At 42.4% G+C, this 22,444-nt stretch overlaps 1 protein-coding gene across 9 annotated transcripts in view; it reads left to right on the top strand.

The window, feature by feature from the left end:
* Positions 1-22,444, top strand: part of JADE1 (jade family PHD finger 1) — a 67,736-nt gene that overhangs the window by 10,747 nt on the left and 34,545 nt on the right. For 8 of the 9 annotated variants that reach the window (XM_003899183.4, XM_009207561.3, XM_003899184.4 and 5 more), the window contains exon 2: positions 11,242-11,319. In XM_003899183.4, coding sequence (XP_003899232.1) covers positions 11,268-11,319 — 52 coding nt within the window. In that variant the 5' untranslated portion in view covers positions 11,242-11,267. Of the gene's footprint in view, positions 1-11,241; positions 11,320-18,457; positions 20,906-22,444 lie in introns of those variants that run through there. The other variant, XM_021938789.2, reaches the window with a different exon arrangement.

Here is a 22,444-nt window from a genome sequence, read left to right as displayed (position 1 = left end):
TGAAATCCTTTCTAGGTCTGCAGTTATTTATGATATTATGGGTTTCTTTTGGGAAGATTTCTTGTAGACACAGTCTACATTGTGAGACTTCAGCCTCAGAGAGTGCTTTCTAGACCTTGCTGCTAGGTTTGAGACCAGAGACCATCTTAGGTTTCCATGATCATAATAACAAGGCTTATACAATTGTGATGAAATGTTTGTTTTCATATGTAACTTGGATGATTGTATAAATGCTGTTTTTGTCAAGTGTGTCATCTAGATCTTCAAATATACAACATTGGGAGTCTCTTTTTTTTTTTTTAAACAGTACTTTAAAAATTTTTGGTGACTTAACATTGTTAGTGGTAACTGATAGTTTCTGACAACCGGGTATAATCAAGGAACAAAGTTCCTGAAAAACAGCTGCATTTCAATCTGTGCACAGTGTAATTGTCATTAGCTGGTTGAGTCTGGTTTCTGCAGAAGCTGCTTTGTATATCCTGTATAAGAGCATCTGGTTTGAGCATTTAAAAATCTTTTAAAATTACCCTGTAGACATTTAGCATTTATTGGCTTATTCCACCAAGGATGGAATAATGGGTTGCAGAATCCTTTCTCATGCTTACTCTTACCTTCGTTCATCCAGAAGCACTTGGTTTTCCTAAAGTGTCTAATGATTAGAGCTTTTAGAGTTTGACATGAAGATTTGGGTGTGTATGTTTGTATTATAGAAATTAGTACCTGGTTCAGAGACCCCCAAGGCAGAATGGAACGCAAACTCCTGATTTCAGTGAAATGCTTTAAAAAATAAACATTTCATTTTAAAAATAAACATTTCATTTTTATATATTCTGAAGAGATTAATCTGACTCTAGCTCTCCCTGATAAATTGTCAGAAAACTGAGACCAGGAATAAGACATACAGGGCAAATGGGCTTTATTTCTCTGGGTGGTAGCACTGCATTAAGAAGGATCCTGAAGATATATGCCTGGGAGTGTGGAAAGAATGGCCTAATTTATCAACCATGCCTGCCATAGGTGGAAGGAGTGGCGTATTTGCCAGCTATCTCTTGAACGTAGCCTTTTTTATTTTTATTTTTTCCAAAGTAGTACTACTGTGGAAATGGATAAGGAGTTGAAATGGATTCTTTTTTTTTTTTTTTTTTTTTGAGATGGAGTCTTACTCTTTTTGTCCAGGCTGGAGTACAGTGGCACGATCTCGGCTTTCTGCAACCTCCGCCTCCCGGGTTCAAGCGATTCTCCTGCCTCAAGTAGCTGCTAGGTTTGAGACCACCAACCTGATTACAGGCACCCGCCACCAGGCCCGGCTAATTTTTGTATTTGTAGTAGAGACAGGGTTTCACCATGTTGGCCAGGCTGGTCTCGAACTCCTGACCTCAGGTGATCCGGCCTGCCTCGGCCTCCCAAAGTGCTGGGATTACAGGCATGAGCCACCACGCCCGGCCTGTGTTTGTTCTTTAAAGATAGCTTAAACCCTAATTTTCCTGTCTGGGTTAGTTTTTTTCTATTATTATTGCGTATATTTTAAGTGACCTCCTACTAATGTTGGCTGTTTTTACCTGTTTCAAAAACTTGAGCTTTTGAAGTATGGGATGACCTAATCAAGCAAATAGGGGATAATAGCATTTTATGGCATTATTACCTTTTCTCTTTTTTTTCTTCTGCACCTTTGCACCAGATATTCTTTTAAAGCAAGACAAGTCTTTGCTACTGCATCTCAGGAAAGAGGTGGCATATACATAGTTTATTGATGGTTGCTCGTTATAGGCTGGTGCTTTGCATTGGGGCAAGAAGTTGTGCTTCCAGGGTCTTTTATATAGTGAGCAGCAGGGAAGAAAGAAATCTTTACTATTGGCTAGGCATGATGGCATGTGCCTGTAGTCCCAGCTACTTGGGAAGCTGAGGCAGGAGAATCGCTTGAACCCGGGAGGCTGGAGTGCAGTGGCCGGATCTCAGCTCACTGCAAGCTCCGCCTCCTGGGTTCACGCCATTCTCCTGCCTCAGCCTCCAGAGTAGTTGGGACTACAGGCGCCCACCACCGCGCCCGGCTAGTTTTTTGTATTTTTTAGTTGAGACGGGGTTTCACCGTGTTAGCCAGGATGGTCTCGATCTCCTGACCTCGTGATCCGCCCGTCTCGGCCTCCCAAAGTGCTGGGATTACAGGCTTGAGCCACCGCGCCCGGCAAAAAAAATCTTTAGTATTACAAGTCTAGTACACAATCATGGTTAAAAGTTAAAATCATATTAAAGGTCATGAAGAGAAGGAAAAGTTCCCAACTCAGTCTGTCTTGGAACCCTTTGGTCACATTTCTCAGAGATAACCACTATGAACATTTATGTTCTTGCAGAAATGTTCTGTGAATATACAATCTATTGCTGTAGGTATTTTCTCTCCTCCTGTTATATATAAATGGCTTTGTATTTTGGGTTTTTTCCCTGCAGTTTGCCTGTTTTTCTCTCCTAATATGTCTTGGGCATCTTTCCACATCTGAGCATTTAGATGTAACAGAAAAGAATTCTGAGTAGATGGAAATAGGGATAAAAGCTCAAGATTGGAGACCATGGTGACTGACTGCCTTTTTTGTTTGGCTGTGATTTCATTTACTCCCATGTCAAGGGAAGTTAAAAAAATACATTCCAAGTACAAATGATAGGAATGTTTTGTCATAGCTGCTCTTATTCAGTTGCTGACTCTTAATTGAGTCAGCAATTACAGAGTCCTGGAAGGGGTTTAATAGATTGTCTTAGAGCTCATAAGCAGTGATTGGATTATTTATAAATTGGCAAATGAGAGCTGCTTGTGATTCATTCAGAACCACTCAAATTTATAAATTCCTTAAAGTCTTGAAAAATGCTTTCTTGATTTTTAAATCTGAGTTCAAAAATAACTTATAAAGAATTTACAGTGAACTAATGTATTATAGTACATGGGCTTTATGAGTAATGCTCCTAAGAGTAAATATTATAGTTATTTATTATCTGGTCAGTTATCATATTTTTTTCCTTTTGGAGGAGGTGGCTATTTATTGCTAATGTAAACTTGTCATCTGAATATTTGTAAGTTTTACCTCTTTCCAGAGGTTCTGTATTAGCTTGGGCCAGCATTTTCCTTAAATAAGTGATGTATGACGTTATAAAGAGCACTTTTTTTTTGCTTGAGATATTTAGACAAGATTAAAACGTTAATGCTTACGATTTAAGCTATTTGTCAGTTAAATCTATGACTTTTTTTTGACTGGATATAACCCTTTAGTTAAATTGAGAATCTGGGTTTGAGTTATAGTCATAGTAGTATTTTTAGATTCTGTGAGCATATGAATTAGATAATGTTGCCAATTTGAAAACTTCATATTTAGGCGATTAACGTTTACTTTAAAAACTGAGGTAAGAAACCAGCTGGGTTTCCTTCACATTCATTTAGGGACAGGTGGACAGATTTTATTGTTAAGTTATAGGTCATTATATTTGGGTATTTAGAACTGTATATTCCATAGAAGACAAAAGTGACCTATTAAGAATGTAATGTATCTTTTTGGGGGAGTGTTCTATGATCAGTAATTTAGGAATCAATTTATTAGGTACCTAGTGTTTAAAAAATAATTTGAACTATGTGAACTTAAATAGAAAGGAGTGGCAGGGCCCGCTGTCCACACCTGTAATCCCAGCACTTTGGGAGGCCGAGGCGGGCGGATCATGAGGTCAGGAGATTGAGACCATCCTGGCTAACATGGTGAAACCCCGTCCCTACTAAAAATACAAAAAAAAAAAAAAAAAATTAGCCAGGGTGTGGTGGCAGGTGCCTGTAGTCCCAGTTACTCCGGAGGCTGAGGCAGGAAACTGGCATGAACCTGGGAGGCGGAGCTTGAAGTGAGCCACTGCTCTTCAGCCTAACTCTTTCTCAAAAAAAAAAAAAAAAAAAAAAAAGCGAAAACAAACAAAAAACAGGAGTAGCTCATGAAATACTTAGTTTTACATAAGACCACCTGGTTTCTGAAAATACATTCTTTAGTATCTTTAGGTATTTGATTTTAGCTATTTGACAGAATGGAAGAGCATCAATAAATTTAAAAATGAATACAGTACAAGTTATTCCAGTTAAAGGTCAATTAGATATTAAAGTAAAAGCATCTCAAATTCAGTAAAGTGGATTTGAACTTAAGGTAACAGTACGGGAACTAAGGCATTCATCCAGTAGGTTATTTTAATACATAGTATTGCATTGGGTGATATATAAAAGTATGTAGAGGTCTTTAATTGAGTACCTTCTAGAACTTTATGAGTGAAATAAATAAAAATGGAAACAGTAGATAAAATTGTTACTTTGAGAGAGAAACCAGTCTTTCTGCATATGTGCCATAAGACAGTTAAAATCACTAGGGTGTAATCCTTATTATAGCTATAGAGTTTATGGCCTGATAAATGAGCCCTGTTCCACCACAGAGAGTAAGTAATTCTAGTAACTGGACAGTTTGTTTTCCTCAAATCAGTCCTTGTTTCCCAGGAATAGCACTGAATAAACATCTTCAAATTCTTAATTATCTTGTTCTCTTTTTTTTTTTTCTTTTTTTGAGACAGTCTTGCTATATTGCCCAGGCTAGAGTGCAGTGGTATGATCTTGACCTCACTGCAACCTCTGCTTCCCGGGTTCAAGTGATTCTCCTGCCTCAGCCTCTTGAGCAGCTGGGACAACAGGCATATACCACCAAAAGCTGGCTAACTTTTTGTGTTTTTAGTAGAGACGGGGTTTCACCATGTTGCTAGGCTGGTCTTGAGCTCCTGGCCTCAAGTGATATGCCCGCCTCGGCCTCCCCAAGTGCCTGGATTACAGGTGTGAGCCACTGTGCCCAACCCTCTTATTCTTTTGTAAAAGTCCTTCTCTCCTTGTCCATGAGGTTCTCATTCTTAGAATCATCACATCAGTCAAGACCACGCCCAGGTCACTGAACTTGTTCACTCAAATTCCAGAGCCATCCTAGGGATGGGTTCCTTCAGATAGTCGCTCCTCTCAATCTATTGCGTGCAGATTTTTCCCAGTTTCAATCAGAGGAATGTGAATTTCAAGGTTTTCAGGTGCCTTGCTGTCTCGTGTGCATGTGAGCAGTAATCTGGTGACTTTTATAGCACTTACTGCACTGAAGCCACTTGTCTGGTTATTTGATGTTTCCTCCAAGTAGACCATGTGCTCCTGCAGTGCAGACATTCCATATCTTGTTCATCATATCTCTGACATCTACCTTGATAAAATTTTCCTCAAATTAATATGTTAGCTAATGTACTGCATTTTAACCCATATGACAGAAGGGATCCAAGGAGAGAGTGATCCGCATGTAATCTAAATAGGGGTTTGGGCCAGTGGGTAAAGCCTGAATTTGCATTTCCCGAGGAGATAGATGGTTCTCCAGCAGCTGCCACAGATGCTCAGTTGTCTTGGTGCATCTCTTCATGCAGTGAGTGGAGTAGAGACACCAGAGGATTGTTAAGTAACTGGTCCAGCCAGGGTCTTTGGCCAGTGGCCTTTCCAGGCAGTGTTCTGTTTTTAATCTAACTTCCTAGGTAGTCTTCCTCTTTTTGGTCAGACTCCCAAATGCCCACTAACTAGCACTTTTGTCTCTGTAGCTATTATGTTTCTCATGGCAAGTGGACACTCCAGGCTCCGAAAAACTGGATAACTTTGCATCAGTTTTGAGGAAATGTAGACACAATATCAGGGTGAGCCGTGTTGACTGGATCCAGAGTTCTGAGGGCATCTGTTGTAGCCACCCTGAGAGGCCTTGTTTCTGACCAGGCTGAGTTGGGTTCAATCTCTGTTCTCTACTTCAAGGTCTCATTGCAGTGCTCTCTGTACCTACCATCATGGTCCCCCTTCTCTGTTATGTCTTTATTTTTTTTGAAACGGAGTTTCACTCTTGTCGCCCAGGCTGGAGTGCAGTGGCACAAGCCCAGCTCACTGCAACCTCCTCCTCCTCGGTTCAGGTGGTTCTCCTACCTCAGCCTCCTGAGTAGCTGGGACTACAGATGCCATGCACCACCACGCCTGGCTAATTTTTGTGGGTTTTTTTTCCAGCAGAGACGAGGTTTTTCCATGTTGGCCAGGCTTGTCTCGAACTCCTGACCTCAGATAATACTCCTGCCTCAGCCTCCGAAAGTGCTGGGATTACAGACAGGAGCCACTGCGCCTGGCCCTCTGTTCTGTGTTTATTTCATATTTGAGTTGAGAGAATCTGTGTTCTCCAGAAATTGCTGTAATCTTTAGAGACACACACGAAACATTTAAGTCATGATGCAAGGCTTTAGTTGATTGAATACTGACAAAGACTCCTTTGACCAAAACTTTAGTCACGCTCCTCTGGTCCTCCACGTGAGTGGGCACTACCATGGCCTTCTCTTTGTATTATTGTTGAATCCAACTGAAGCAAAAATCCTGTTAAAATCAGTTTAGAGAAAATTCTTCACCTGGGTATCTGACCGCTCTGTCCTATCTTATCCTGACCTGTCTTCAAGAATAGTCCTAACAAATTAGTTTAGCCATAAACCCCTTATCCTTGATATTTCTGTTTAATAATCTTCTATCCACTGGCCCCACCCTGCTCTTTGGTTATAGATCTCCACCTCTGTTGGGATCTGAGTTGCGTTCAGTCTCCGTCCCCCACTGCAGGATCCCACTGCAGTGTTCCCTGTACCTACCACCATGGTCCCCCTCGAGTAAAATCTGCTTTACCATTTCTAACAAGTGTCATGAGTAATTTTTTTCAATGATACTATTAAGGTAACAGTGCATTGAAAAGCAAAGTGAAAAAGTTCTAAAAGAGGAAGAAAGTTGAACTGAGCAGTACAGAATATAAGTGTTTGGAGTTGGAGTGGTTAGTGACTTTGAGCTGAGCCCCAGAAAAGAGGTGGGATTAGGATAGGTAGGGAGCAAGAAGCAACAGGAGCAGCATTAGCAGAGAATGAGAACTGAAAGAAAGTGGAGTGTTCAGGGAAGAGGACTGGCCCAACCAGTGCAAGCTCTGGGTCTTGGGGCTTGCTAGAACAGATGCCTGAGTAAAGCTGTGAGAAGTCAGAAAACTTCATTTTTGGTTGGACAGTTTGGACTTAGACCTATTTGTAATGTGGAATGGAGGGAGAGATCTGCATATAGTAGTTTGATGAGGTTACCTCATGGGGTGTAATTAATTTGTTATAGTATTAATTGGAAGTGGGAAGAAATCATAGTTTGGAGAATGGGTGTTTAAAGCTTTCTATGTACAAGTAGTTGAAGGACAAACCCACGGGGCATACAGGGACTTCAAAGAGTCATAGTGTTATGAATCAGTAAACCTTGGCAATTGGCTATAAGGTGAGAATGGATGTGTATAAAGATGCTACCCAGAGTAATATGCTGTGTTACACATGTGTTGGTAAGTACGGTGCTCTGCCCCAAACATGCTCCTTTTTCTCGCTTCCTCCTCTTTGTTCTTCAGGACTCAGCTCAGTCTTATCAGCCTTCTCTGACTTTTATCCACCTCCTGTATTCCTGTAGAACTCTGTATTTACCACTGTCAGGCACAAACAGTATTGAATTTCTGTTGCTTGCCTGTCTCCTCAAGTAGGCCAGAAGCTCTATGAGGTCAGGGATAGTAATTTTCATCCAGCACCTCCTAATATATGAGATACTCAAATGTTTGTTGGCTGCATTATGTGCCATTATATCTTCTTGCTACTTTGGGGTGTTGTGAATAGCCATTTTAATTGGTTATTACTTACCTTACTACCGTCTAGATAGTAATTAGCCATTGCCCTAAGAGTCAGCAAAGGTGATGATGCAGATGCTGGCTTTTATTGGGGCAGGTGTTTGCAGCATACAACCACTGTATTGTGTAGCTTAAAGATAGTAACATATATTTTGATTTTCTGATACAGTAAGTAATCCTGGGTGAGATAAATCAGCTTGATGTCAAGGTTTAAGTACTTTAGAGCCACAGAGGAGGAAATTCTGCAGAGCACTAACCCCCATTACTGTGCCAAGTTCCCTGGAGAAGCAAATACAGCACTCTCAAACCCTCATTACTCAAGATCTTCAGGGTGGATGAAAATGGATTTCATTAGAAAGAAAATACTATTTTTACTCTTCTTTTACTTGAATAATTTTCCTTAAGAGAGTATTTATGTGTGTTTAGGTGCATCATTGTATTTTGGCCAATGCTCGCGTTCTTTATTTAGTGACTGTTGAAGTGCTTCCTCAGGGAGTTGTGTTTGAAAGCTGGAAAGTAAGTATTTTGATTCAAAAAGATTTTTAAAACTACTCTATTAGATAAATCTAATTTTTTATTTTTTTTGTAGAGATAGGGGTCTCCCTATGTTGCCCAGTCTGGTCCTAGGTTCAAGTATAGTCCTCCTGCCCTGGTGTCCCAAAGTGGTAGGATTACAGGTGTGAGCCACCACGACCAGCCTAGTACCAATTTTTTTTAGCACTCTTTTGTAATGTTGGCTTTGGGGAGCTGAAGCTGTTAGGAGTGAGTGGTCCTCTGCCTTTCCCTTTTCCCTTTTACCTCTTGCTGGATCCTGAGGGAACCCGGGGTGCATTCTCTAGAAGGTTGGAGAGCTTAGCTGTCTGCAGTTGGTGTTTTTGACACACACAGGGCAGAGAAAACAGTCGAATAGGGAGTGGACCACACATGTTTCTTGGTTATGGAACCTGAGGGCTGGAGTGGGCTTGCCCCAGGCCAAGTTGCAGATTGCCTGGCTGTGGGTGAGTGGGGCTCTTGGAAAAGGGATGGAGTGGGTTTTAGGACTTGACTATGCCTACAGCATGAAACCCCAGCTTCCAAAGCATGTCCATAATCCATATTGTCCATGATCCATATTGATCAGGACTCATGTTCAGGCTTTCTCTTGGTACATCGTTTTAATGGCTTTTGAAGAATCAATTGATAAACAAAAAACCCACAGACTTTAACTGGGTGAGTTTCTCAGGAAGGAAATATAAAATATTGCAGTTATAGATTAGGGACCTAAATATTTGAGTGAATTGTGTAGATCCACTTTTTAAGTGTAGTATAGGAAAAACTTTTCATCTACTCTTTTAGGTTCAGTTCACGCGAGTCTGAATTAAATGACAAAAGACATTACAGGAGAAAAGGCAAGCAAACTTCATGATGTTGATATTTTTATGTGCCACGTAGGGGTAAAGGGAAGGAGACTTCACCAAAGAGAAAAAACCCAAAAAGAGTTAGACCTGAAGGCTTATATACAATTTTAACAAAGGGTGATAAACTGTGAAATGACCTGTCAAAGGAAAAGGGAGTTTAGGGTTTTTTGACTGCTCTTTTATAGGCCCTTTTAGAGTGGAGTTTTAGTTTTTTAAAATTGCTTTCTTATTCAGTCACAGTGGTTCTCTACATTTTTCTTTCTTTTTTTTTTTTTTTGAGAGGGAATCTCACTCTGTCCCATAGCCTGGAGTGCAGTGGTGTGATCTCCACTTATTGCAACCTCCGCCTCCTGGGTTTAAGCGATTCTCTTGCTTCAGCCTCCTGAGTAGCTGGGATTACAGATGCGCGCCACCATGCACGGCTAATTTTTGTATTTTTAGTAGAGACGGGGTTTCACCATATTGGTCAGGCTGGTCTCCAACTCCTGAACTTGTGATCCGCCCGCCTCGGCCTCCCAAAGTGCAGGGATTACAGGTGTGAGCCACTGCGCCCGGCCCGGTTTTCCACATTTTTTTCTCCACACCATTCCTATGTGCCACACTTCTGTTGTTGTTGTTGTTGTTGTGTGTATGTGTGTTGAGACGGGGTCTCTGTTGCCCAGGCTGGAGTGCAGTGGTGTGATCTCAGCTCACTGCAACCTCCGCCTCCTGAGTTCAAGTGATTCTCCTGCCTCAGCATCCTGAGTAGCTGGGATTACAGGCACCTGCCACCATACCTGGCTAATTTTTGTATTTTTAGTAGAGATGGGGTTTCACAGTGTTGGCCAGGCTAGTCTTGAACTCCTGACCTCAAGTGATCCTCCTGCCTTTGCCTCCCAAAGTGCTGGGATTACAGGGGTGAGCCACCATGCCTGGCCACATTTGCATTGTTAACACCACATCACACATATTGTGATTCCCAATGAGGAGGAGGTTAGGCTGTACTTTTCTGAGAGAGTGGATGCGTAGGTAGGTGATGGACTACCATACTTTTTCTGACTTGAAAAAGTTCCCTTTCCTCTTTCGGATTCATTGAACTGACAGACCAGTGCCCTAAAGATGTCAGATTGATCAGTAATTTTAATTCGGAAAAGCTTTTTGTATTTGTTTAGAGAGCTGCCCTGTGTGAATGTAACCGTGAGATCATCTGTATACGTTCATTGACTGGCCATTCTGTCTCAGTCCACTGCCTTCTTACCTAAATGCAGCCTTTCTCATACTTGAGGGTAGTGCTAGAATTCTGTTATCATCAGCTACCTGGGAGGAGTTGGCCAGGTGCGCTGGGTCTTTGTACAAACTGACTTCTTATTTTGGCTGGATTTGGTTGTATTTGTCCTGAAGGGAGTTGAGGTGAAGTGGAGGGGAAATAGTATTGGATTTGGAATTAGGAGCTCCATTCCCACAACATGACCTTGGGGAAGTTGCTGCTTAACCTTTCTTGGCTTTAGTTTCTTAATGTGAAAGGGAGGGGTCTGGATCAAAATTGTATAATGTCTGTGGTTCCTTCCTGTTCCATCTGTGGGGTTGGAGATGGCTGGAGGAGACATTTGCATTCCTATTACCCCATTTGTTTTGTTTCTTTCGGCTTTTAGGGTTATTTTAGTATAATTTGCCCGAGAAGCATAATCATGCCCAGTGCAGTGTAAATATTCACACATCCAGGCACAACCCCACCCCCAACATGTACGCATAAAATATGAATCTGTCTGTAGTGAAGAAGCACAGTACAGTGTTCATTGCTGTGGATTTTTTTCTGCAGTGCTTGCTGCCAGTCAGCTAAATACTCCTGGAGTAGTTATAGTAATAATGTCACAGGAATATAGAAAGAAACCTGGCACCTTTGGGAGACCTACTGATACGTGACTTCTCCACCCTTCCCCCTCCTTTTTTAACCTGGTCTGTTAATGATTGTACCTAATTATGTATCTTTGGTCTTTTTACTGTTTACAATTCAAATGCTACTTAAAGCCTTTTGTTTGCTTTTGTTTGCTGTGAATCCTGGGCTGCCATCTGAAGCACAACTTGATGATTGTGTATTATCATCTTGGGTTAAGTGCTGTCTCATTGCTTTGCAGGCTGCCTGCTGTTTCCCGGGGAGATCATGAAACGAGGTCGCCTTCCCAGCAGCAGTGAGGATTCTGACGACAATGGCAGTAAGTCCTGCTTTGTTGTTCTTGGAGCCTACCAGGGTTTGGGTCAGGGTGAAAACATGATTTTTTAATGTAATGCTTTAAATAGCCGAGGCCCTTTGCATATCAGGCAGGTCAGAGAAAGCCAAAGCCTGGAGAAACATACCTGAGTGTGATACTGCAGGTCTGTAACCAGATCTTGCTGGGTAAGGTTGATTGCAAGCAAGCATTCCTGAGGCTTCCTATTTGTTATCCTGGGAGGAATAATCCAGTTCTAAGGGTCACTGGTGTGTCTGGTTTTCCTAAACATCATTTATGGTACTTCGCAGTTGTGCTTTGTGAAAGGGGAACTTAATCAAAGCCAGGTAATCATTAACTGGTTCAACTCAATACAAGGGGAGGTTGAAGACTGCCTAGTGTGATGTGAAAATTATTAAGTACAGGTTCTTAATAGGTCGAAAGTCCCTGCTCTTCACTTGGTTTTAATGTGACTGTATTTAATACTACTACTGTCTGTATCTCAGCTCTCTGGCAACTTCATATTTTCACAGTGCAGCTGAGAACCAGAAGTTAGTTGGCTTCCAGGCAGTCAAAATAAATATCACACAGTGTCTGTGTATTGAGAAGCTAACAGACTACTCAGAGAAGAGCTCCTCTCAGATAACAGGGAAATTTTGTACCTAGCACAGTGCCTGAGCTCTAGCCTGTTAGCTTCTGTTTTACATTACAGATTAAACCCAGTACGCCTTGAAAGAATGCTTGTGTGATGGGAAAGGAGCTGGGCCTGCTTTCAAGGAACTGTGCTTTAGACATATATAAGAACAGCTCTGATGGGAAAGTCATCAGGGCAGTAATAGAGATGTCTTTTTGATGCACTGTGGAAACAGATGCAGATACAGATTCAGAGGAGGGGAGGGCAGGGAATCCTGTAGAGGAGATGAAGGTTGTATGGATCCTTAAGGGTGAAATACTTTTTAGGCAAATAGGGTTATTTTCAGTTTTCTGTGCTCCAAGTTTTCAGCAAATTAAAAGCTGCACATTAGAAAGCAAGGCTTTGCTTTCTAGGTGCGACTCTGTTCAGAAGAGGGTACCAGGAACATGAGAAACAGAACTCAGAGTGGTATTTCAGTTAGTGTGCTTGGCACAGCCATGGGGCTATTGGGGAGGAGAACTGGCCGTTATGGGAGAGTGTCAGGTGTGAAGGGCTTGCGATGAGGAGCTCTAAGGAATTGAGAGTTTTAGGGCTGACTGCTGATGTTGGCAGCAGGAGAGAAGTGAACTAGTTGAGAGAGGGTGTAGGGGCTCCAGAGGGAAAGACCTTTCCTCTTATTTCAGAAAAAGGTATTGAAGGTCTGTTTCCAAGTGCAGGCAGGTAAAGCCGCCCGTCCAAGCCTTTGGGATTGGGATGCCCCCTTCCGAACTTCTGAGGCGCTTGTCGTTTCATAATCCTCCCTACCTGTTTTCTGATGTTTACAGTTTTAGGCATTTTACTCCCTGAGGCAAAAACATGCTTTGAAATTTCTTCTCTGCCCCTGTGTGGCGCCTATCAAAGTGTCTTTGTGAGTTATAAGTACTCCATAAATGCTGTTTGCTTGAGTACATAATTTTGTCCTGCATTAATTAAAAAAAAAAAAAGTCTTGCCTGGCCCGGTGGCTCATGCCTGTAATACCAGCACTTTGGGAGGCTGAGGCGGGCGGATCACAAGGTCAAGAGATCAAGACCATCCTGGCCAACATGGTGAAACCCCATCTCTACTAAAAATTAGCTGCGCGTGATGCTGCACACCTGAAGTCCCAGCTGCTCTGGAGGCTGAGGCAGGAGAATCACTTGAACCCAGGAGGTGGAGGTTGCAGTGAGCCGAGATCGCAGCCCCTGTACTCCAGCCTGGCGACAGAGCGAGACTCCGTCTCAAAAAAATCTTGCTTTTAGAGTCAGAATTAGTCAGAAGACTGCCTGATGAATTACCTCCACATAAAGATAATGCCCAATAAAAGCGTAAGAGCCCTATTTAAATATTTTTCTCCGCGTTGAGCATCAGGTGTATGCTCACTCTGTCTGCTCTCGTCACTGCCTCTCTTCCTCCTTGGGAGAGCTGGGTTAGAAAACTTTCTCCTGGATGTTCTCTCAGATTTAGAGCCTTCTCTTTTCTGGACCAGCATTGTTCCATAGGATGAGAATGTCCTAACATAGTGCAACCGAGGAGCTGAATTTTAAACCTTTGCTAATTTTAATGAATTAAAAAATTTGAAGACACGTGGCTAGTGTCTACTGTATTGGACAGTGTAGTTCTGGACCCTGGCTTAGTTTAGTCCCTCTCAGTTGTCCAGAGGCTCCTAGTAGCCCAGAAGGCCCCATATTAGTCAGCTTAGGATGCTACAGAAAAGTACCACAGCCTGAGTAGTTTAAAGCAACAGAAATTTGTTTTCTTACAGTTCTGGAGACTAGAAGTCCAAGGTGCTGGCAGGTGTGGTCTCTTCTGAGGCCTCTTGTGGTTTGTAGATGGCCACCTTCTTACTGTGTTCTTACTTGGCCTTTCCTCTGCACAGGCATCCCTGGTGTGCCTCGGTGTGACTAAATTGGATTACGGCCCTCCCTAATAGCCTAGCCTCATTTTAACTCAGTCACCCCTTTCAGGGCCCTGTCTCCAAATTATAGTCATATTCTGAGATTGGAGGTTAGGACTTCAAAGTACACATTTGGGGATGGGGGGTACAATTCAGCCCATAAAAGCCCTAGAAGACCAAATATTTCTTTTTTTTTTTTTTTTAGACGGAGTTTTCGCTCTGTCGCCCAGGATGGAGTGCAGTGGCACGATATTGGCACACTGCAAGCTCTGCCTCCTGGGTTCATGCCATTCTGCTGCCTCAGCCTCCGAGTGACTGAGACTACAGGCACCTGCCACCACACATGGCTACTTTTTTGTATTTTTCAGTAGAGACAGGGTTTCACCATCTTAGCCAGGATGGTCTTGATCTCCTGACCTCGAGATCCGCCTGCCTTGGCCTCCCAAAGTGTCGGGATTACAGGCGTGAGCCACCGTGACCGGCCAAATATTTCATCTAAAATATATATGTTCAGGACAGATACGGTGGCTCATGACTGTAATCCTGACACTTAGGGAGGCTGAGCTGGGAGGATTGCTTGAGCCCAGGAATTGGAGACCAGCCTGGGCAACAAAGCGAGAACGCATCTCTGTTAAAAAAAAAAAATTCCACCTAGAATTCTGGTTAGAAATGAAGGAAGAAGAGAGTGTTCACAGTCTCAACCAAAAGTGTGTGTGTCAAGTCACAAGTCTGTACTGGCCTCTGTCAAGAAGCTGGGCGTGGAGAATTAAGGTAAATATAGGTTACCAAAGGGTTAGCCTAGGCTTAAACATGGAAATCTGGTGGTGGAGGAGAGGAATGATAGTTGCTAGTAGAAGGTTGGTCGTCCTTTTGTCATACAGCTGGTTCAATATAAAGTATATGTTGATGCTTTATGGCCATGCTGTCTGTCCACGCTCAATGATTTGATAAGGTGGATGATGGTAGTGGTAAACACAGAGTTCTCATTAAGAACTTCTGGAATGCCAGGCTTATAAAAAGATGCACATGCTCATTTCCATGGAACACACCCCTTTCCATCCCGTCTGAAGGCAGCCGGTTCACAGTGTAGGCCTTTGCCACCAACCCACTCATTTGCATTGGAGCCTTCCTTTTGTATATAACTGGGTGGCCAGCGTCGGGGGGGCATGCCTTCTGTCCCTGCATTCAGGTCCACAAAATGAGCCCTACCTGGGTTAACTACCCATACCCTGCCTGCCTTCAGCCGGGCCTGTGCATTTGGAAAGTTCTGCTTACAAGAAGGACAGGGTCTATGCAGTGGCCACACCTCAGCCTCTCCAGCCTGCAGGCCTGACAGAATTTTGGCAGCACTTCCCAGCCCAGTGCAGACCATGTCCAAGTGAAGGAGAGGCAGCTGCAGACGTCAGCATGGGGCTGCAGCACCAGCCACAGCCATGGCTGGGACTTGCTGGCCTCTGGTCTGGAGCCCTTTGCCTTGTTTTCTGGCCTGTTCCAGAGGAATACCGGTGTGGTATTTACAGTTGGGGATGGACAGGCATTTTCTGTGCCAGGTGCAAGCCCTTACACAACTGCAGTCATAGTTGAAGCCTTTCTCCAGGTGCCCTGGAGGTCCAGCCCTGCAGTTGGATGGAGTAATGTTGGGGTGTTTGCAGGCAGCGTCTGAAGTTGCTGGGCTTCTGGTACTGGGTGGCTCAGCCAGTCTCTGAAGTTACACATTGCGCCAGAGTGTGGCCAAGGTAAACCCTTAATTTTCTGCTTTCCAGCCCAGGATCCTGTCGTTAGGAATTTGGCAAATGTGGGAATAGGGTCCACTAACTACTTTAAGTACAGTTGACCCTTGAACAACTCCCCCCACCCTGCAAATCAGAATTCTTTGTATAACATTTGGCTCCCAAAAACTTAACTACTAATAGCCTACTGTTGACCGGAAGCCTTACTAATAACATAAATAAACATATTTTATATGTCATATGTATTATATACTGTATTTTTACAATAAGGTAAGCTAGAGAGAATATTAAGAACATCATAAAGAAGAGAAAAAATATATATGTGTGTGTGTATATATATATAAAATATACTATTCAGTGAGTAAAAGTAGATCATCATGAAAATCTTCATCCTCGTCTTCATGTTGAGTAGGTAGAAGAGGAGAAGGAGGAAGAGAAGGCATTGGTCTTGCTGTCTTAGGGGTGGCAGAAAGAAAATTCTCGCATAAGTGAACCGGGCAGTTAAAACCCGTGTTGTTCAAGAATCAACTATTTTTCTAAAACCTAAAGGACATTTCATTTTATCTTCAGTAAACTTGTGGAGGCTAATTAAGACATCAAGTATCCTTGTTTTTATCAGGAATTATATATTGTTGGTTATCTCAGGCCAATAGTAGCTAGCTCTGATCAACACTGGTTTTTTTTTTTTTTGAGATGGAGTCTTGCTCTGTTGCCCAGGCTGGAGTACAGTGGCGTGATCTCAGCTCACTGCAACCTCCACCTCCCAGGTTCAAGTGATTTTCCTGCATCAGCCTCCTGAGTATGATCAGCATCTTTATATCTATGTAGCAAATGGTGTTTTTGTCGATTTTGGTTGTTTTTAAATTTGGTGTCTCTCAAAAGTCCAAAGGGAGATTGGTCTCATTCCTTCCTTCACACAGAAAGAGAGCAGTGTGCTGATACTGTTAAGATTTTCCTAACGTTGTAGAGCAGGGCTTCTTGTTCTTGTCTGACTTCCTTTAAGTTTCAGAGATTTGTTGACTTTCTGTGGGAAGAAGGCCTGGAGCCAGGCTCCTTGTGGGCCCTCTCTGGTCTCCCTGCTTCTACACCTGGGCTAGGGTGAAGTGCTCTGTCTCCCCACCTATCAGAGCCAGGCTCTGCCCCATCACCTGTGATAAGGAATGGGCAGAAAGGAAGCCAACTGAAATTTAAAATTAGTAATTTTCCCACTGACTTGTACTTGGACCTCAGCAGAAATGGTGGGTGAGTGTCAAATGTTTGTGTGTCAGTTGGTTGAAGGCCTAAGTATATTTAAGTATGTTGAAACATTTATAGGCCAGTTCTTTGAATGTATGTATGATGCCTTTGTTTGTTGGAAGTAGAAGTGAGTTGGGCTGTAGAGCTGGGCTATGTTGGGGTAAAAAACTATGGTAGGTATAGGGTCAGCCCCTGATCTAAATGACAGTTATATCAGATGCTTGTCCTCTATCATGCAGCTAAAGCAAATAGTAACTGGATTAAATTTGCCTAATTTGAGATGAGAGTTAACACAGCCTTGCTTTACTCAGTACAAGGCTAGCTTGGCTTTTTTTTTTTTTTTTTTTTTTGAGACGGAGTCTTGCTCTGTAGCCCGGGCTGGAGTGCAGTGGCCGGATCTCTGCTCACTGCAAGCTCCGCCTCCCGGGTTTACGCCATTCTCCTGCCTCAGCCTCCGGAGTAGCTGGGACTACAGGCGCCCGCCACCTCGCCCGGCTAGTTTTTTTGTATTTTTAGTAGAGACGGGGTTTCACCGTGTTAGCCAGGATGGTCTCGATCTCCTGACCTCGTGATCCGCCCGTCTCGGCCTCCCAAAGTGCTGGGATTACAGGCTTGAGCCACCGCGCCCGGCCTAGCTTGGCTTTTAAGTAACTTGTAGGTGCGTTTGTCAGGTCTGTGTGCCCTTGATGTGACACCAAACTGCTGGACTCGATACTTGCCAGTTTTAAGCATCTTACTTTGTTAAGCTGGTTTAACACCTCTAAAGACAGATACCAGCATATTATTTAGTGTCCAGAGCAGTGACTGAGACAGGAGGACTACCGTTTGATCAGTGGCAAGGTTCTTTCATAGTTTGCATTTTGTAGTGCAGCGAACACGAAGACTGCCATTCATTCTAATTTCTGAACCTTTTGTGCATGGCACAATATGAGAAGCTTACCACACACTAGCTACCAAATGTGGAAGGTGTGTGCAATATGTGTTAGATTTACTCCTGAGGTTTTCCTTATTTTAGATCTAGGGCAAGACAACATGGCTATTTTTAATATTTCAAAGGGAAGTGAGTGTTGGAGATGTCTGTATAATAGGACCGGAAAGAACGTTATGCCCGGGCAGGGTCCATGTTCACGGTGCTACGATCTATGAGCCTTTTATAACTTTATATTAACCCAAAGGATTCTGTTTTAATGGAAGTTGGGGATATTAAAAACAAGACAAAATGTTTTTCCCCACTCAGTCTTTCCCGTGTTTAACATGAGGTAATGTAACATAGAATTGTTCTTAACTGAACAGTGTCTGTCAAGAATTTTAAGTCGGCCGGGCCCGGTGGCTCAAGCCTGTAATCCCAGCACTTTGGGAGGCCGAGATGGGCGGATCACGAGGTCATAGGAGATCGAGACCATCCTGGCTAACACGTGAAACCCCTGGCCTCTACTAAGAAATACAAAAAATAGCCGGAAGCAGGCAGCCAGAAGTCCCAGCTACTCGAGGCTGAGGCCGTGGAGAATGCATGGAACCCGGGAGGCTGGAGCTTGGAGTGACAGATCCGCCACTGCACTCCAGCCCGGGGGAAAAGCGGAGAACCCGAAAAAAAAAAAAAAAAAAAAAAAAAAAGAATTTTAAGTCATTTAAATTTGTCAGTAAAGTGAACTTTAGGTAATAATTTTACCTTGTGAATGGCAGTAAAATACTTTTAGACATTATTAGCAGATTTTTAGAGTTCCCAACTCCTTTCCTGAAAGTGAAAAGAAAATAAAACAAAATTTTATTCGTCATATGCTTAAATTAGTTTGTCATTAAATATCAGCACTCTGGAAACAAACAAAATGCAAACCAACCCAGCGTAATCTTACGCAGTTTTTAACAATAGCAAGCACACTGTTTTTAATGGTTTGCTGTAGCATAAATCACTGACTCCTGGTCTTTTCAGTATTTAAAATACTCTAATTTCTGGTTTAACCCCACTGTCCTACCCCTAGTATTTTCCAGGTGTTTATAAATTTTGTTTTAATTAAAAGGGAGTGTTAATTATTTTGGTTTTAATAATATTCTGGTAGCTTCCTGACTGCCTGGGAGTGTCTGAGGAGAGCCTGGCTATAGAGTGGTGTTGGTGTAGCAATGTCAAGACACTCCCTTTGAGTCTCTAGCCTGTAGCCTTCCATGATGTTTCTGTAGATGTAGGTGCATTCCAAGCAGGAAACAGTGGCTCCACAAATCTATCTTTAAATGTATTATTGCTTTATTTTCCTTGAGCTCAAAAGTATATCTTCTATTAGGTGAAACAGGAGTAAATTCTTAGTGCCTGCCACCTTGAGTTCATGGGTTACAGTGATGGTTAGAGCATGATTGATTGTCATCAACAATGACTCTTAAAAAAAATTATCTACTTTTCAGAGAAATATTGAGAATCTGCTGTGTGCACAGCACTGACTGACTTAGCTATGCTCTATGTTGTAAATTCTGTTGTCTTATACCAGTGGCTCTTGATAGATTAACTTTTTGATACAATAAGAAAATGAGAAGGAATAGATCACAAGTGCTCCTGGACATGGAAGGCAGAGCAGTTCCCTTGGGTTCACAACCCCCTCTTTGGTTCATCAGCAAAGTCTAGGTTAAATTTATACAGACCACTTGTGTGAAGTAAAATAGAATTTTTTTCTCCTTACTATTAATGGATGGTATCTCAGTGATAAATGTTTAATAGCTTTATTGAGAAATAATTGACATACAGTGAGCCTCTGAGCCTCATATATTTAAATTGTGTACTTTGATACGTTTTGACATGTTTACACCCATGAAATCATTGAAATCAAGATAATCCTTCCCTCCCACTTTTCTCTAGTCTTCCACTGATCTGTCACTGTAGATTAGTTTGCATTTCTAGAGTTGTATGTAAATAGAATAATACAGTATGGACTTTTGTTTTTGGTCTGGCTTCTTTCAGGAGAATTACTCATGAAATCATTGAAATCAAGATAATCCTTCCCTCCCACTTTTCTCTAGTCTTCCATTGATCTACTTTCTGTCACTGTAGATTAGTTTGCATTTCTAGAGTTGTATGTAAATGGAATAATACAGTATGGACTCGTTTTTCATCTGGCTTCTTTCACTCAGGAGAATTACTTCAGCATTCATTCATGTTTGCATGTATCAGTAGCTCATTCCTTTTTATTACTGCTGGGTGGTATTCCACTCTATGGATATATACATATACATATACCAGAGTTTTTTCATTCACAGTCTGTTGGTGGATGTTTAGGTTGTTTCTGATTTTTGGCTTTTCTAAATAAGCTGCTAAGATCATTCCTTATGCCAGTGATAATTTAAATTTAGTTTCTTTATCAGTTTTTCCCTATCTGCAAAGTGCGTTTAATAGGATTAATTTCGCTTTTCCTCCTGTATTGTATCAACACTAGGTAAATTAAGAGGAAAAGGAACAGACTATTTTTGGGTGGACTAGAGTTTCTCTTGGTTATTACTATTGGATACCAAGTATGTAGCATCTTTGTATCTCTGTTTTTAAAAGCAAATATGGCGTAGACAGCAGTTTTCAGGATTTATAAAAGCAGTCCTAGGAAAAGCTTTCAAATGAGTGTCATTATTTGGGTTGTGTTCTATGCCAGCAAAGCTGCAAGCTTCCTGGGAACCTTGGAAACTACTTGGGAGGGATCCTGACAGATCCTCAAGAAGAGACAAGAGGGTCAGAAAACCTGAGAGTGAACAAATTTGTTGTTTCTGCTTTAACTCTGAAAGTATTTGACTCTGGAGACCCTCTTCTCCCAAGTTCATGTTAATTTTTAAAGTATAGCAATGGAGTGATTATCTAAATTTCTGGCTTCGTTCCTTATCATTTATAACCTTTTCCATAGTAATTCAAAGCAGAGGAGGATCGTCCCTTTTTGTTCTGCTTTTCTTTCCTTCCCCAAACCTTCTGGGAATTCCATCCAGACACTGCGTATGCTTTTCCTCCTCTCTTCTTTCAGGCTGTGGACCAGCTGGAGGATGGCCTCCAGGACAAGAGGGAGAAAGAGAGGCCTCTTTATAGACCCTAGGAGCCACCCAGCCACCTTCATCTCCAGGTTCCTAACTTGGCATCTGTCTTCTTTCTTTCCAGTAATAACCAGATTTAGAACTTCTGCAGGTTGGGCTCACCCCAGTGTGCCCAGACTATTTCTTTCGGTGTGGGAGTGAAATATTCTTGTTCATTTAGAGTCTAAAGAGGCACACTTAGTATTTATTTAAAGAATAATTTTCTAAAACATTTACTGAAATGCCATGGGGCCACCAGCGGGAGGTCCAGTTCTGCTGATTCTGCTGGCGGAACAGCAGTCAGTCAGTTGACCTAGTAATGAGCCTCAGAACTGGTGCTCAAGGGTAGTGCCGACGTTGTCCCTGTCAGGGAAGTGTGGCAATCCCATTTGGTCTTGGTCATTGCAAATCTGATGATAGGCTTATGTGCAGAATCTATTTCTTAAGGTCCCCAAGGTTTTAAGGGTGCTTTGATTCTCTGTTCCTGTCTCTGGAATCTGTAGAGATAAGAGCTTCCTGTCTGAGTGACAAATGATTTCACTGGAAGAATGGCAGCTAACCTTAACCTTTGGCTTTTATTTTTCTGGATTTTGTTAATTTTTGGAAAATGGTACAGTACGTATTCAGAATTGGGGTGATGATTATTAAAAATAGGAGGTGGAGGTGAATTATCAGAAAGTTGGACAAATACTACATGTGGGTGTTAGGGCTGTTTCAGATCTCTGGCAGCAGTACGGCACCCACAAGTGGAAGGTTTTGCACTTAAGTTGTCTTTGTAACAAATTAACAGGAGGCAGAGGCAGAGATGGAGAAAAGGGACTGGAATTATTGGGAAGTTGAATTGACCCAGCCATTGATTGTGTCCTGATTGAGAGGAGTCTAGGATGACTCTTAGATTTCTGATGTCAAGTAGAAATGGTGGTAATAGACATCAAAGTAGGAATGTAAGAGGTAGAACAGGTTTGGGTAAAATGTTGAGCCCAGTTTTTATAATGCTGAGTTGACAGATAGATAGAAGGAATACCTTAGGGTTGATGTCTTATGTGAAGGTGAAAATGGATCTGGAGCTTGGAAGGGAGGTTAGTCTGGGAATGTAGGTCTGGCAGGTTCCTCTGGGTGTGCTGGGTAAGACTGTGGACATGGGTGAGCGCCCCCTGGGGAGAACATTTGGAGCAAGAAAAGAACAAAGAGTTCAGGAGAAATCCATGTTGATGGGATGCATGGAGAGGAGGAGCCCACAGAGTGGAAAGAGAATTGCCACTGAGGCTGAGGGAGTATTTCAGACAGGATGGAGTTGCTGGTGCTGAGAAGTGTCAGGGCAGACACGAGCTCAGACTTGGCAGCAGTTGGGAGATCCTGTTAGGTAGCAGTTAGGTACCGTGTTATGGGGGAGGCCAGATGATAGGTGTAGACCCCCTTTGTAAGAAAGGCAGAGAACAGAGCCAATTGGCATTTTTTGGGAAAGTGGAGCAAATTTTAGGGGTTATTTGGCAGTTGGCCCCTTAGTCTTCACTAAGTTTGTTTACCTACCATCCTCCCTACTTACGGCACTATACTACCTACTTCGTCTACCCCATAGGCCTGAGGTT

This window comes from Papio anubis, chromosome 3 (assembly GCF_008728515.1).
Source record: "Papio anubis isolate 15944 chromosome 3, Panubis1.0, whole genome shotgun sequence".
NCBI classification, from domain to species: domain Eukaryota; kingdom Metazoa; phylum Chordata; class Mammalia; order Primates; family Cercopithecidae; genus Papio; species Papio anubis.
The sequence above is the reverse complement of the archived record's forward strand: the minus strand, read 5'-3'. Positions and strand labels throughout refer to the sequence as shown.